Source organism: Chaetodon auriga, chromosome 5, assembly GCF_051107435.1.
Source record: "Chaetodon auriga isolate fChaAug3 chromosome 5, fChaAug3.hap1, whole genome shotgun sequence".
Classification (NCBI taxonomy): Eukaryota; Metazoa; Chordata; class Actinopteri; order Chaetodontiformes; family Chaetodontidae; genus Chaetodon; species Chaetodon auriga.
In genome coordinates, this window is record NC_135078.1 from 15694055 (window position 1) to 15708985 (window position 14931).

A 14931-nucleotide genomic window follows, 5' to 3' on the forward strand; every position below is an offset into this window, starting at 1 on the left:
CAGCTAACCGCCTACAGTAACCAAGCATTCCAGGGCTTTAGCCTAACGCTAGCAGCTCTGTCCTGCCCTTTACGGGGTGCTGGTTGAAAATGCACACAAGCATGTAAGTTAAGGAGCTAACAAGGTTCTGATTAGAATGAAATATTAGCGCCAAATACTTGTAAACTGCAACACAACAATGCTGTGTCTTTATTTCCATTTCCATTTCTCTCTCAGGTGGTTTGGGCGACTTGTGTTGTTTCTGGTTTTCAACATTCTACTGTTTATTGTAGCCATGTGTAACGTAGCTGATGCCAACAACTTCTTTTCTGTTAGCTTTAGCCTCCGTCTTTTAGCATTAATATTTAGCCATTAAGTGCCACACCCATAGCCAGTCCTACACCAGCTGCATTATTAGCTGATAGTTACCAGGAAATCTTTTTTTAAAAGGTTATTCAATTTGAACACATTTTCCCCTCTTCCTTGCTCATCCCAGAAATCCAACCACAAGCTTCCCTTCCTACGCTCCCTTTCTCTTCCAATATCTGCTTATTGCTCAACACTCCGTCATAAAACTGTGGAGATCTAATTGATCCACTGGGCTATAATTCAAAGACCTAACCTAATTTCACTTGGAATTAAAATGAGAGTACACACACACACACACACACACACACACAGACAAACATGCATACAGAGGAAAAAGTGAAAAACAACAACAGTCATTTAATCAGCCATTCATATTAATATTTATTATTCCACTTCACCCTGGAAGGCAGCATAAATCTGTCCTTCATCCCTCCATCTCCTCACCTCTTCATTCTTTCCAATTTATTTCACAGTCAATCACTCTCTCCATCTCTGCTCCACCCACCCGCCCACACACACACACACACACACACACACACACACACACACACACACGCACACACACACACACACACACACACACACGCACACGCACACGCACACACACACACGCCTCACCCTCCCCTCTCACCATGTCACCTGTCACCAGACTACTGTCCAGGTGAAGCAGAAATACCAACTGGGATCTAAACATAAGGGAGGTAGACTCAGTCTCTGATAGTGTGTGAATGACAGTGTGTGTGTTTTTGTGTGTGCGTCTCTTTGTATGTAAGCCCATGTGTGCTTGAATATGTAGAGAAATGAGGCGAGCAGGCAGGAGGAGGAGCGCGGTGACAAGTACTGACAGCACAAAGGCAGAGATACAGTAAATACTTGATAAAAAAAACCCATGCACATAAATTCTACCACCCGGGATTTCCTGCAGAGGAAGCCGAGCTGTGTGCGGGAGGCGAGGGGGTCTCAAATCTCCTCCATGCAGGTGTGAAGCAGCATAAGAACAACGCACAGTTTCACTGGGAGTTAGCTCCTTCTGTTGCAGATATGTGTTGACAAATAACATGGAAGAGATTTGTAGCAAAGTAAGTTGGAATAAAGTGCTCCCTCGAGTTTATAAAATGATGGGCGGCAAAAAAAAGAAAAGGTTGCATGCTTCTTCAAATTCGTCACAGACTGACGGTGCTACAGACTGATGGTGGAGTTTGAAGGATGTGGGCGATGTTTGCCTGACCTGATGAAGGCCTAACATATACATCTTATATATATATATATATATGTGTGTGTGTGTGTGTGTGTGTGTGTGTGTGTGTGTGTGCTTCTGCTCCTTCAATTTTATGGGAGAGCAATGACTACAGCTTGACTGTAATGGATGTTTTTGTAAAAGTCCCATACTCCACTTTACCAGTTACAGTGACAATACAGTGATTTTAACCTTTTGTAATAGATCTTTTCCTCATACTGTCATTTGTCTTAATAGATAAAAAAAAACAACTTAACAATGGAAGAACACAGAAAACAAACAATGAAGACGAAGCAAAAATACGTTTTTATGGAAAACAAAAAGAAGTTGAGTCAATTGACTGAAAGACTGCCTGACAGATGGTTATTTGGATGTTAACTTTTCAATATGTGCCGTCTAACCAGCTGCAACCTTTCCTGAGATTTGATAGAAAATATCTAAATCACTGTATATAAAATAAGGCTGCGTCTAGTCGACTCCTTACATGAAGCCTGCTGCATTCTGAAGAAAATATGCAGGCCGATGGTCGAGAGCTGATACTATTTGTGTCCTGTCTGCTTGAGCCTCTCAGTATGGCTGTCAGTGTGAATCAGTGTGTCTGTGGGAGGATGGCACATCCATATGGACTGCATGCTGCGTGTGTGTGTGTGTGTGTGTGTGTGTGTGTGTGTGTGTGTGTGTGTGTGTGTGTGACTGAGAGTGCGAGAGAAAGAGTATCATATTGATGTGTGAGCCTTCATGTGGAGAAAGAATTAATACTCTGGGGATGCTCCAAGCAATAGACGAGCCATGTTTCAATTATCAGCTCCTCCTCCTCTCCCTCTAACACACACACACACACACACACACACACACACACACACACACACACACACACACACACACACAAATCAGTCCATGTCAAACACATCAGATCCTGTCATTCCTCTTCGTGTAGGTCAACAAGTACATTGACAGATAATGCAGATACTGTGTATGAACATCACAGCATTAACTGATCAGTGATTGATATTTTACAGCAGCATCTTTTCACCTCACTGCATTTTTCCCCTCTAGGTCAATATTACTGTGGGTGCGTGAAGCTTTGTGTGTGTTTCTGTATGCGCACTAACTTCCATATGCAGCAGAGAGAAAAATCCTCCATTTGGGCGACTTTACCGAATCAAAGCTCATTTACTAAATAATAGATATAAATATGCCCCTTTTTAAAACCCATAGCCTGAGAAAATGAAACTATGGTGAGATAAAATGAAGATTTCAGGGAAAAAAAGGCCATTTTAGTCACTAGCTAAAAAGTCTGCCGATGCACTGTTTCTCTGCAGTACTGTGAAGAAATGCTCTGCGTTTGATGTTGAAGTTGGATCAGAGGTGTGTGGGGCCCATCCCCGTTCCCACTTTAAAGGATACAGTTACCAGACCTGTTTAATTATTTAAATCTACCAATCACACCACCTATTGAACAGGTGGGTCCCTCAGATGCTATATCAGGTGTAGCACAATGCACTGTATGTGTGTGTGTGCGTGTGTGTGCGTGCTGCCGTCAGCCTGTCTGGTGTGGTGTCAATGATCTGTGCGGGTTGACTGTGTGTGACTGTTTTGATTGACATGCTGTGGAAAGCTGCATCATCAGACTGAGCCTCTTAAAGGAAAAGTCCACCGTAAAATACTTGCGAGGTGAGCCTTCAATTCACAGTGAGACAGCAGTCTTTACCTTCAGCAGGGTTATGAGACGAGAATCAGAATAAGAGAAAAGCCACTGTGGGCTGGTTTTGCCTTCCCGGGGCACAACATTTCAATCACAGATGAGGGTCAGTAATTGACAAATAAATAACATAATACATCATCTCTTTCCATCTAAGGCAGAACCAATAACTGAAAACACGACAGAATAACAGAATCCATAGCTGCTGATTATATGAGATTGTCCTCTCAAGAAAGATGACTTCTTTGAGCAAATTCTTCAAAACGTGTTTACTCATAAGTGACAAAGCCCACTAGTACTGGTGTTGAAGCTGCTGAGGATAAAGATCTTCAATACTTCTGTTACTGCCAAAAAATCCCATGAAAAGGCTAAAACCATCAATACGTTAGCACAGATTTATGGTTGATGCAAAGGGGACGAATCTATACCGTAGGTTTCCCTCATTGGTATCACTCGTTAACAGTACACGGTCAGACCACGTGCTGCTTCAATTATATGTAACTGCTTCCTTTCACTTTCTAATAAACAGCGACAATGGGCTGTGATATTCTGACGCCACGGTTTCATCCCCAGTATCATTACTGAATTGGAGACTTCACCTGTGCGATGGCTGTGTTATGTTCATTCACTCACTGTGATACAGAGTGACAGGTGAGAGGAGGGTTTGTGGTGGAAATGCCGGATGTGTGTTGAAAAGGAGCAGGAAGCTGTCTTCAACTTCCTTAAAGTCTTCACAATCAACCATCTCCACTGACCGATCACAGTCCTTGTGGTGTCCACCTGTGGTAACTCTGTAGCTAGCATAGCTTCATGTGTAGGCTCCGTACTCCTTAACATACAGCTCCTGCATAAATCAGATTTTAGTTCGACTCTGAGCATTTCCAAGCTCACCAGCATATTTTTGGCTCTTAGCCTTAAGCCCTACAGTTGTTACTTAAGATGGAAATCTTTAAAACCGTTTACAATCACATAGAGTACGTTCATTTTGAAAATAATTTCCTAATTTTAAGCAGAAGTTACTCAGGACTAAACGTTAATCAGGAGTAAATAGTGCATTTGTGGGGACAGCGTATGTGGGATTGAGTCAAAATAAGCTGCACTGCCGAGGCTCATTACAGTGAAGGGACACGTCAGCCAGTCAACCATCACCTCTATGGCACAGAGCAAAAAGATGTATCAGGCTTTGGCTACACAGACAACACTTGTTAGCAGAAGTAGAAGTGGTGGACACGGGATCACTAAATCGATAATTCAAGACCTCAGCTCAAAGCAATTCTTGGAACAGACCAAGCCTTTTCTTCAAGCGCATGAAAGATCTGATACATGATGTTATAAATAAGAATTTGTTGGATTTTAGGATTCTTTGTGACAGCCACCCTGAGCTCACTGAAAATGACTCAGAACGAGCGAACAACTAAAAACCCTATTGATCATACAGTCATTCTTTGGCAAAAAACAAGTGAGTCACACACTGAAATATCAGGCACCCTGATGCCTCACAGCCTGATTTAATTCAAACACCTGCATGTCAATACTCAGAGAGGGAGGAGAGAAAAGAAAACTCAAATGTTGACAGAGAGGTGCTGCAGCAGGTGTCAAACTGGTGCGAAGAAAGGCCACTGATACTCATAATTTGTGTTTGTACATATTAAATTTGACTTCGGTTTAGTGCATATGTGGAAGATGAGAGATTTCAAAGCCCAGAAAAAAATAAGAATTACAGCTGAAACAATCAATCAGCCACATATTGATTTTTTTCACAGGTCAAAGGATTCACCGATTGACTGAGAAAATAAACAGAGAGAACAATGAACCGACAGAAAATTAACCTGAAGCTATTCTGATAATCAATCATTATTTTAAGAAAAAATGGCAAAATTCCATTGGTTTCATCTTCTTAAATGTTAATATTATTTGATTTTTTTATTCTTCTGTACATTCAAACTGAACGTCTTTGGGTTTTTGACTGTTTGACATTTTTCACAATTAGCTGACAGTTAAACGAAGAACGACGAAACGATTAACTGATTACTGGAGAAAACAGTCTGCAGATTAACCTATAAAGAAAACAATCGGTTGTTACAGCCCCAATAATAATTAATACTTTCAAGCCATTACAAACGAAGACCATAATGACCCCAAGACGTGAACAAATATAAAAACAAGTGCACATGCATGCAAATCGATGCATCAATGCACACACTGAAGCCTGCGGCGCTCAGCTCTCCATCTGATTACATTTGTGTGACTGATTGACCGATTCACTGACTGACAGACTGACTCACGCAGTGATCGATGATGAGCTTCATCATTCACAGAGAAGTCTCGTTCTCACTACTTCAACATCCAACCAGAATTGCACTACCAAGACATGCGTTCATGCAGATGTTTGTGCTCATCCAGAGGTGGGTGTGTGCAGGAAGAGACCATTTGTCTACTGTCAGTGATCCTATGGTTGCATCCGTGCACAAACAAGTAAACTCTGAGGTTAAACACAGCTTCCTTTCTCCTACTGAACAATGCGCAACCATGTGAGAGGAGGTGCCATCCTTCCTAAGAGGACTTCATTTACATCTGCAGTAACAGGTTTTCCCTGTTTTCCAGCCCACCATGAGAAACATGGGAACCTCAAACGGAGCATTCTGGGAATATCAATGAGCAATGCCTTGCAAGGTGTTGGAAGTCACTTCAGGGAGGCTGGGCTTTTACTTTACAGTATTAACTCGGATTTAGGCTCAGAGGCTGCTTGTTGCTAAGGACAGATCTGCTAAATTGTTTCAGGCAAACAGGCAGAGGCAGAATTACAAACACAATCTCCCTCCTCTTCCCAGAAATGGGGATTTAAGGCACGCTGTGCGGATTTTAAGCCTGATACTGATTTCTTTTTTTTAGTCACGCGTGAAACATTTGGAGCCACATGGAGAGAGAAAAAAATCCCTCTCACAGATAAACCAGGAGTGAGAGGGAGGAAAGTCGCCTCGGAAGACCTGATGCCAAGTGACACTTGCTGGAAGCCGTCTGCAGAGAAGCGTCTCTCCTCCACAGCCTCCAGCAGGGCTGCAATTACATAACTTCGCTCCGAAACTCAGCTCTCGGCAAAGTGGGAGCAAAGGAGCCGCTGAGGGTCGTGGAGGAATTAAAAAAATAAGATGAAAATATCAATTTAGCGAACAAGTTCCCTGGCGAGCAGATCCTGGCTTTTGATTTAACTTAAGACGCGTTTTTTTGTTTTTTGCCACCTGCGAAAAAAAAAACAAAAAACCCCAAAACATAAACGTTTCCAACCTGTCGTCCTGTCGGATAAGAGTATGAGATGAGAATCTTTATTGTCTTACCTGCATGTTTCCCTGTGTTGTAACGGCGACACTGATGGCTGGTTTCTGCACGACTGTGTCCTCTCTGCACGGACCCTCAACCTCCGACTGCCGCTCCACTGGATGCGAAGGAATGCGCACACACACATTCACACACACACACACAGAGACACACGAGGATGAAGAGGAGGTGGGGGTGGAGTGAGGGGTGCAGCCACAGAGGAAACAAGTGGACCTTCATCTTTTACAGCGTAATGATGTTAAAGTCAACAGGCTGGCAGCGGATTTAATTCTCCTAATATATCAGCCTAAAGTGTTACCTGCTGGGGGGGTGAACACCTGGACTGACGCTGATCTGGAACATCATATGAGTTTTTGCATATACAGTCCATTTAGGGACACACTTTATGGGTTTATATGCATTTCATACTTCATACAGTTATACGCCACACTATAATAAGTGTAAATCATGATGCATCCAACAGTTAATGAATTATTGGTAATATATGACAACATACCTGTTATCATGTAGAACATATGTAGTGTTTAATAGAGCGTGTTATAAACAATGTATTGATTGGTATTTACTGGTTGTAAATCATAGACAGTTTAATGAGGGGACAGAGCTTCTGGATCTACAAAGTGAAGCCAATGAGGTAATGCCTTAAACATGCCTTCTTTCTGATGGCCAACAGGGGGCGACCACACTGGCTGCAAATGGAAGTCTGTATGAAAGCTTATGAGGAAATGACCCCACTTCTCACTTGATTTATTCCCAAAGTAAACAGCTTCCTGACGAAATCATGGTCTCGATGACTAGTTTCAGGTCTTCTTCAATTCAGCAGGTTGTTCATTCTGTAGATTATTGTCGCATTTAGAGTAAAATAAATGATAACACAGGGAATGCTTTAGGGTGTGGCTAGCTTGTAGTTGATAAGGCGCTACCATGGTGTGTCCTTGGGTTTTCAGTCAGATCCAATCAGGTAATTGCTCCTGATACCTTGTCCAGTTTGTGTTAAGACTGTCACAGAGGCATCACTGATGACAGTGATGCCTTCCATATTTAACAACTGACACCATGTTGTTGAATATGGAATTTTTGATGCTGATCTTTTTCATTCATTATCTTGCTTCTCTTTGTCGTGATCACTGCAGCCAAAACACAAGTCCCCATCATGTAAATCATTAAATCTTTGGGTGAAGACTTGGTTTAAGGTAAGGTTTAGGTTAACCTTAAGGATCTGGTAAGGGTTAGGGTTAAGCAAGTAGTTATTAGGGTAAATCTCTCAGAAATAAATGTAAGTCAATGTAATGTCCTGTGAAAATGATGGAAACATGATTGAATGTGTGTGCTGACGTGTGTGTGTTGCATTAGATTACAGTACGTGATTGTTATTAGAGTGATTGGTACAGAAATGCAATTACAGCCCTGCTGGAGAATCCATGTACTTGGTGAGGAACTGAATCAATTTAGGTGACCTTGGCTCTCTGTGAAGCTGCCCAGAGCAGAGCGAGGGAGACGGAGGGAGACTGTAGCAACATGCTAAACAGCAATCAAGCCAGGTCAAGCATCCTTGCGCATAGCGCTGATTGCATAATGAACAGCCAAGAAATGTAAATAGCCTGCGGGATGAATGAGGAAAGGCCATCTGTCTAATAAAACTGCTTGCTATTAGCTACAAAAGCTGAAGGCACATTTCCATATGTTTGCACAAGAGCAAGACATCACTGAAGAGGTCATTTTGAGAAAAAACAAATTCACATGGGAGTTTAATTTCAAAGTTAACCTGCGGTACGTCCACTCGTAGAAGAAGAACTGAACCTGCTACAATAGGAAACGACTCTGATGTAGTTGAGGTAAACAGAAAAATGGGAAATTATGACCTGGAGGCTGCTGACACACAGTTCAGCTCTGCTTCCCTCAGTAGGAATTTTGCATCTTGCACAGGGGCAGATAATCCGATTTTTTTCTTTTAATTTATCATTTAAGCACACTAAAGACTTCAGGAGACTTCAACACCGCTAAACTGATTGAAACATAAGCATACAGTGTTGTAAACATGCAACAAAAGGGAGGAGAGGGCCAGCAGGCTGTTTTAAGGATAATTCATTAATTCAACACAAATACATCAATTTCACACATGAACAAACATTAAGGGGACCCATGTTGGGAGTGAACAGTTAGGGGTAAGTAGACTGTCACGTACAGAGCACAGAGCAAACTGCACAATGCCCCAGATACACTTTGTGTTAATTTGTCAGAATTTGAATAAACACAACTTATTTAGGAATATGTGGTCTGTGAACAGAGTAATGCAGGATCCACAGCTGACAAATTTGTAAATTTCATATAATAAAATTAAAGTTTTGGCAGCACCTTGAGGTCATGGGGCAAGTGTCCACTAAGTGATGCAGCTTTCTGGGGACTAATACGGTGCTTTAAACTGACCCAGGGTCAGTCCCAGAGTCTGTCAAAATCCAGAATTAAAGTCTTAAAGGACTTCCCGCAGACAAAAAGTCCCAAATCTCCTTCAAACGGCTGTCAATGTTAAAACAGCTTCAAGCTTATCAGTGTAAAGTTTAATAATAATAAGAGCTCAATCGACCCATTTCCAGATTGCCGTGTCAGACAGATAGTAGCTAGTCATTTATCAAACAAGAAATTGCAGTACAGAAATACCCAAGATAGATTTGACAAGAGTAGACACATCTTCACAGTTCACAGTGGAAGAAGTACTCATGACTTTCACTTCAGTAAAAGCACCAATACAGCAGAATAGAAACACCCTGTTAGAAATAAAGGTCACAATTTGGTCAAGGTGCAGCTCACTTGAACCACTTTATATGTTGCTGGGCTGCTTGATCTATGATAACACATCATAATTCAATTACCAGAACCCAGTGGGATCAGAAGTACAATAAGTACTAGTATTCCACCACTGAAAATATTTATATTATATACCTTTATGTTTAAAAATGGGTACTGGCTGATACATTATTATGGGCTTTATTTTTAAACTTTCAAATATCAGCGCCATCCCCCAAAACTCCAGTCAGATTTCTTCGGTGAGCCTGCAGTTATGTAAGCCCTGTGTATTATCTTTACTTATACAACTTCTAACACATCACAGTACATACGAGGGTGGAAACATTAAAACTCAGCCTGTGGTTAATGATGAAATGAGACATGTCTTCCATTTGTCTATCATATCTGAAACCATCACACCATGTGTGCAAACAAAATCTTCCAGATTAGTTTAACAGGAAGATTAAAAGCTAAAGTGCTGAGAACACAGCAGTGAGTACACCGACTCTGCATGTTTACTGTTCATAGTGTCTCTGATACAATGACAGCAAAGACTCACGTTGAAATCTAAAGTCCACTCTTGAACAACAGCTGACGAAAACAAACTCACCTAAGCAGCTGCTCTGGAGCTTTCAGTCGTATCACAAGATCTTCCTCAGCAGATGGAGCTTTTCTGAGGACTTTACAGACATCCCATCCGTATTCCATGTAAACTCCATCTTCCAACTGCTGACAAAATATATGATCAACTTATAAAATATATGATGAATCGCTGTTTCCAACAGTATATAAAGCAGTTGCAGTGAACTTCACCTACATGTACATCAATGCATCAAAAATGTAAGAAAAGAGGCAATTCTGCATAATGAGTACTTCTGATACCTTAAGTACATTTTGTCATAATTCTGTACTTTCACTTGAGTAAAAGGAAATACAGGACTTTACTTTAAAAGGATTATTATTACTGGTTTAAAGTAAATTATCTGAATGCTTCCTCCATCACCACCTGCAGCTTTGAAACTCAAAACATTTGCTAGATACTATCAGACCAAACATTATTACCTGTGTTAAATAAACGCCCCATCTTACACTCTCTCTCTCTCTCACACACACACACACAGATACACAAGTACATAAATTCACAGTTGACACCAAACCCTCATTGGGTGAACATCATTTAGAGGCCAATAATGGAGGACAGCATATTAATGTATGAGTGATGGAGAGAGTGAACATTTGCACAGGCAGGACACACACACACACACACACACACACACACACACACACACACACACACAGAGCATTCGATTTTGTCTTCCTCACAGTGAGGAAGGGTGACAGTTATCAGAGAGAATGGCTCAGGAGGACAAACAATCAGAGCGGGGGTTTGCTCCATTTGAACTCACACAGAACAAACATGATGGAAAGAGCTCTAGTTGAAGATCATCAGCAGCTCTCTGATCCTGTGGGGAAATAAAATGGTTGAATCTGGCTGCTGCTCCCTCCCAAACCCCCCCCCTCCCGAGGGACATCCATAGTCTCTGGTGAAGAGGAGGAGGGACAGCATCATGCAAACAGGCGAACAGGAAACACAGTGTGAGAGGAGGGACAGATGTGGAGCCAGCGCTGTGTGTTACAGCAGATACACAATCCTGCCATTTAAATTGTGCAGGTGTGTATGTGTTAACGTGTGTGTGGTAGTAGAAAGGATTAACTCAGGACCTAACTCAGGACCCCTCCTCATAAGCTAAATATATCATGATTTAACCTACCAGTGATTTTTCCTTCAGATTATTTTTGAGATAGAAGAGATAAAACTATCCAGTTTTTCACGAGATAACTCTGATGATTATAGAAAGGCCTGACACAGACATCGCTTTGTGGAGCATAATCTGCTTTTCATTCCCTCTTGTCCAATTAATCGTCTCATGACCCCTTTAGATTTAACTCACGACCCCTTTGGGAGGTCCTGACCCTCAGTTTGAGAACCGCTTCTCTCGTTCTAATCAGATGAGTCTTCATCGATTGCCCGTGTGTGATTTCATCCCTTTGTGTCTTTTGTGTTATGTCTACATGAAACATGGAAGCAGATGGAAGCGGTGCCTGTGCTGATGCAGATTAAACCATGCAGTTATTCACTGTACTGATAACAAATTCCATGTTAATTCCATGCTGGTAATTGCTTTTTATATGATGAGGTACAGCTCGGTGGAAGCATCTGCTTTTGTTATGCTGTCTATCAACTGTCTCTACGTATGTTGACTGGCAGTTTCCCAAGACTTAGATAAGAGGTTGTGTGGCACAGGCCGTCTCCTCCCTCATCTCCTCCAGGCTAGAGCACTGTAATGTCCTTCTTGTGGAGCATCCCAAAAAGACTGTGGGACGGTTTATTCAAAGTGCTGCAGCCAGAGTACTCACTGGGACAGGGAAAAATGAATACATCACTCCTATACTTAGATCACTGCACTGCCTACCAATAGAATAGAGAATTGATTTGAAAGTATCGCCCACTGTCTACCACTTCCTTTATGGTTTAGCTCCTAAATGCATCTCTGACCTGCTCACTGCTTACAAACCCTCCACAACCCTCAGACCGTCAGACGCTGGTCTTCAAACTGTACCCGCTCAGTTACTGTGGACCCGCTCTCTGGAACAAGCTGCCTGATGATATGAGATGAACCACAACTGTGGTTAAAAGACCTCCCTGTTCCCTCAGGCCTGTTGCTAGCCAGTCTGTCTTCTGTCTCTCTATCTTCTCTTTGGGTTTGCATTCATGCTCTATTTTATATGATATAAAATAAATTAGATTTAATGTAAATAGACTTGACTTTACTTGATAGGCCCTAAACATAGTCCTGGATTCAGTAATACTGTAAATATTTGCAATCTATTTACCGTTTAATGCTGTCATTCTGTGTCTGCATGTTGTGTATTACCGATCGTAACCATCTGTCGACTCTGCACATCTCCAGCATGTCTCTGCGTCCTTAAAGAGGGATCCCCTCTCTGTTGCTCTCTCTCAGGTTTCTCCCCTCCTTTTCACCTTTAACTATGGGCTATATACATTAAACTGACTTTGCACTTGACTTTAAAAACAAGATAAACAAAAACAGTTTTATGCAAATGAAGCTGCTCATCATCTAAAAGTTAAGATGAGAGAAATGAGACACTCAAAGATGTAAGAGGCACAACACAACAGGAAGACAGCACATATGGCTTTTTATTGTATTCTGTCTCCTACTTAGCTCCTTGAGTGTCTCATTTGTCTGTGCTTTATGTGATTTAGCTGGTGTACCACTGCAATTTCCTCCTGGGATTAATGAAGTATTATCATCTATCTGCCTAAGTGAAGTATATGTAGGAAGTATAGTATCAAGTATTCGTCTGTTTGTATCAACTAGTCTTCATTAAAAACTCAATGAGTTTCCAGCTGTCACCTGAGTCATATTATACAGTTTTCTGGCATCCAGTGAAATTATATTTTCAAAGGCCAAATTAAATTAATTGAACGTGTTTGAAATCAACGTCAGTCGGGCAAATTAATGCTTATAAAATCAACATTAGGCAGTGCTGCAGCAGGGTGATACCACAGTGGCATTTCACCACAAAGTGAACGCAGAAAGTACTGGGAAACACAATCTACTAACAAATGACAAACATCCAAATATCTCTGCTAAATGTTAATATTTTAGATAAGCATTTTTGTTTAGACGAGGTAAAATTAGAGTCAATTCCAACATCAGGCTGACAGTTCCCTCCCACAGCAGATTAGCCACGGATTCACACACTTCCCCCTCTTGCTACTGTAAACTAATGTGCATGAATCCAAGCCGAGCCTGTTGGCTTAAAGCCCATCACCATGAAAGAAGGAAGAGGTGGGGGAGGGACTTGGGGTCGATGATCAAAGCACTGTAAAATCCTGTCTGCCGCAGACTGAGAGGGAGAGCGGAGATTCCCTAAGAAAGAGCCTCACAGCTGGGATGATACAGTCGGTAATTTGCTTTCACCTTTGGAAGAAACAGAAGAATAACACACATGCACACACACATGCACGCGCACACACACACATTCACCAGCAGCAGCAGCTCGAGAGTAATTTGCCGCTCAGAAGGATTTCATGTCTCTATGGAGAAGAATGTCTATTTTTAGGAGCGATATAAATAGATCTTTCTGTGGCTCCAACGCTTTCGCATTCATGTCTGAATGCACCCAGCAGCCTTTACTGTATATTATTTTCTTATCTCTGTGTGTCCCTGTGGACCTGTTTTTCATCTGCTCTCCTCCTGAGGACGTGTGTGTGAATGACACTCAGAAACATGAACAGTTTACTGAGCGATGAGCTCAGTGGCAATAGTGCTGAGGAGCATGGTCTCAGAGCACGCTGACACTCGGGCTGTGAGGACAACGCAGAGGTAAAGTGCCTGAGTGTAACTGATAAGAGGTTGTCACAGTGATCAATACAGTTTTTACAGCCCCCTTTGGACCAATAAAAGCCTCAAAAGCAAACACAATCATCTCTTCACGCAGAGGAATGCAGTATGGAGACGGATAATGTCTCCTGAGCAAAAGACAAAAAATAGTGACGCTCTTGTCGAGATCACAGTTTGATATCCTGATGTTTTCAATGAAGACAAGCAGCAGACCTCCACTAATACACTCACTTTGTCACAAGGCTTTAGGAAGTGGACACAAAGGAGCAGAGGCGCACCGGTGACTTATGGTGGAGGCAGGGTGGGTGCGAGTCAGGGAGCAACTTTGTAGCCGTGGAAACTGTTGCTAAGTAGCGAACTGAGGCATCCCTGGATGAAGGGGGACAATGATCTGATTGTGACGGGAAGCAAGGCGCAGGAGCAGGAAGGAAGAAGCATCTACATTTGTTAAGGATGTGCAGAACTTTGCACGCTGGTTAGAGTGAGTCTGTGTTTCTTTCTCATGGCTCAACAAAGCAGCAAAGCACTTTGATCTGATCTTATTAAACCCCACATGATACCCCATCATGTAATACTGCTACAACACTCTGCAACAGCACTGCCCAGTGGAGAGCATGAAACTCCACCAGAGCTGCAGCTGATGATTATTTTCAATATCCATTAATCAGTCCATTTAAAAATAATAAAAGAAAACAGCACAGTTTTCTAAAGCCCTGCGTGCCAACAGTGCCAAACCAAAAAATACTTTATTGACTTTGTTTTGGTTTTGGGTTTAGGCCAAAGTGAAGCCAAAGTGGAAGTGCCTTAAATCTGCACTGTTTCTACTGACCAGCAGGAGGCGACTCCACGTGTGCAAAAGAAGCCTAATTGTATGTAAGCCTATGAGAAAATGACTTCTCACGTGATTTATGACCTCAGTAAACAGTTTATGCTCTCAAATGCTAGTTTCAAGTCTTCAACATAGCATGATGTTTATTTTGTAAATTATGGCCCCACTTAGAATAAAATATATGGTAAAGCAGGGTATGCTTAAGGGCATGGCTACTTTGTGATTGACAGGTCATTGCCACCGCATGCCCTCAGGTTCTCAGTCA

At 41.9% G+C, this 14931-nt stretch overlaps 1 protein-coding gene across 1 annotated transcript in view; it reads right to left on the reverse strand.

Moving 5' to 3' along the window:
- kcnip3b (Kv channel interacting protein 3b, calsenilin) overlaps positions 1 to 10036 on the reverse strand; it is a 41866-nt gene extending 31830 nt beyond the window's left edge. Inside the window, exons 1-2 of the mRNA XM_076730980.1 lie at positions 10018 to 10036; positions 6623 to 6720 (exon numbers count right to left, since the gene is read on the reverse strand). Coding sequence (XP_076587095.1) covers positions 6623 to 6628 — 6 coding nt within the window. The 5' untranslated portion in view covers positions 6629 to 6720; positions 10018 to 10036. The remainder of the gene's footprint in view (positions 1 to 6622; positions 6721 to 10017) is intronic.
- Between the last annotated feature and the right edge of the window lie 4895 nt (positions 10037 to 14931).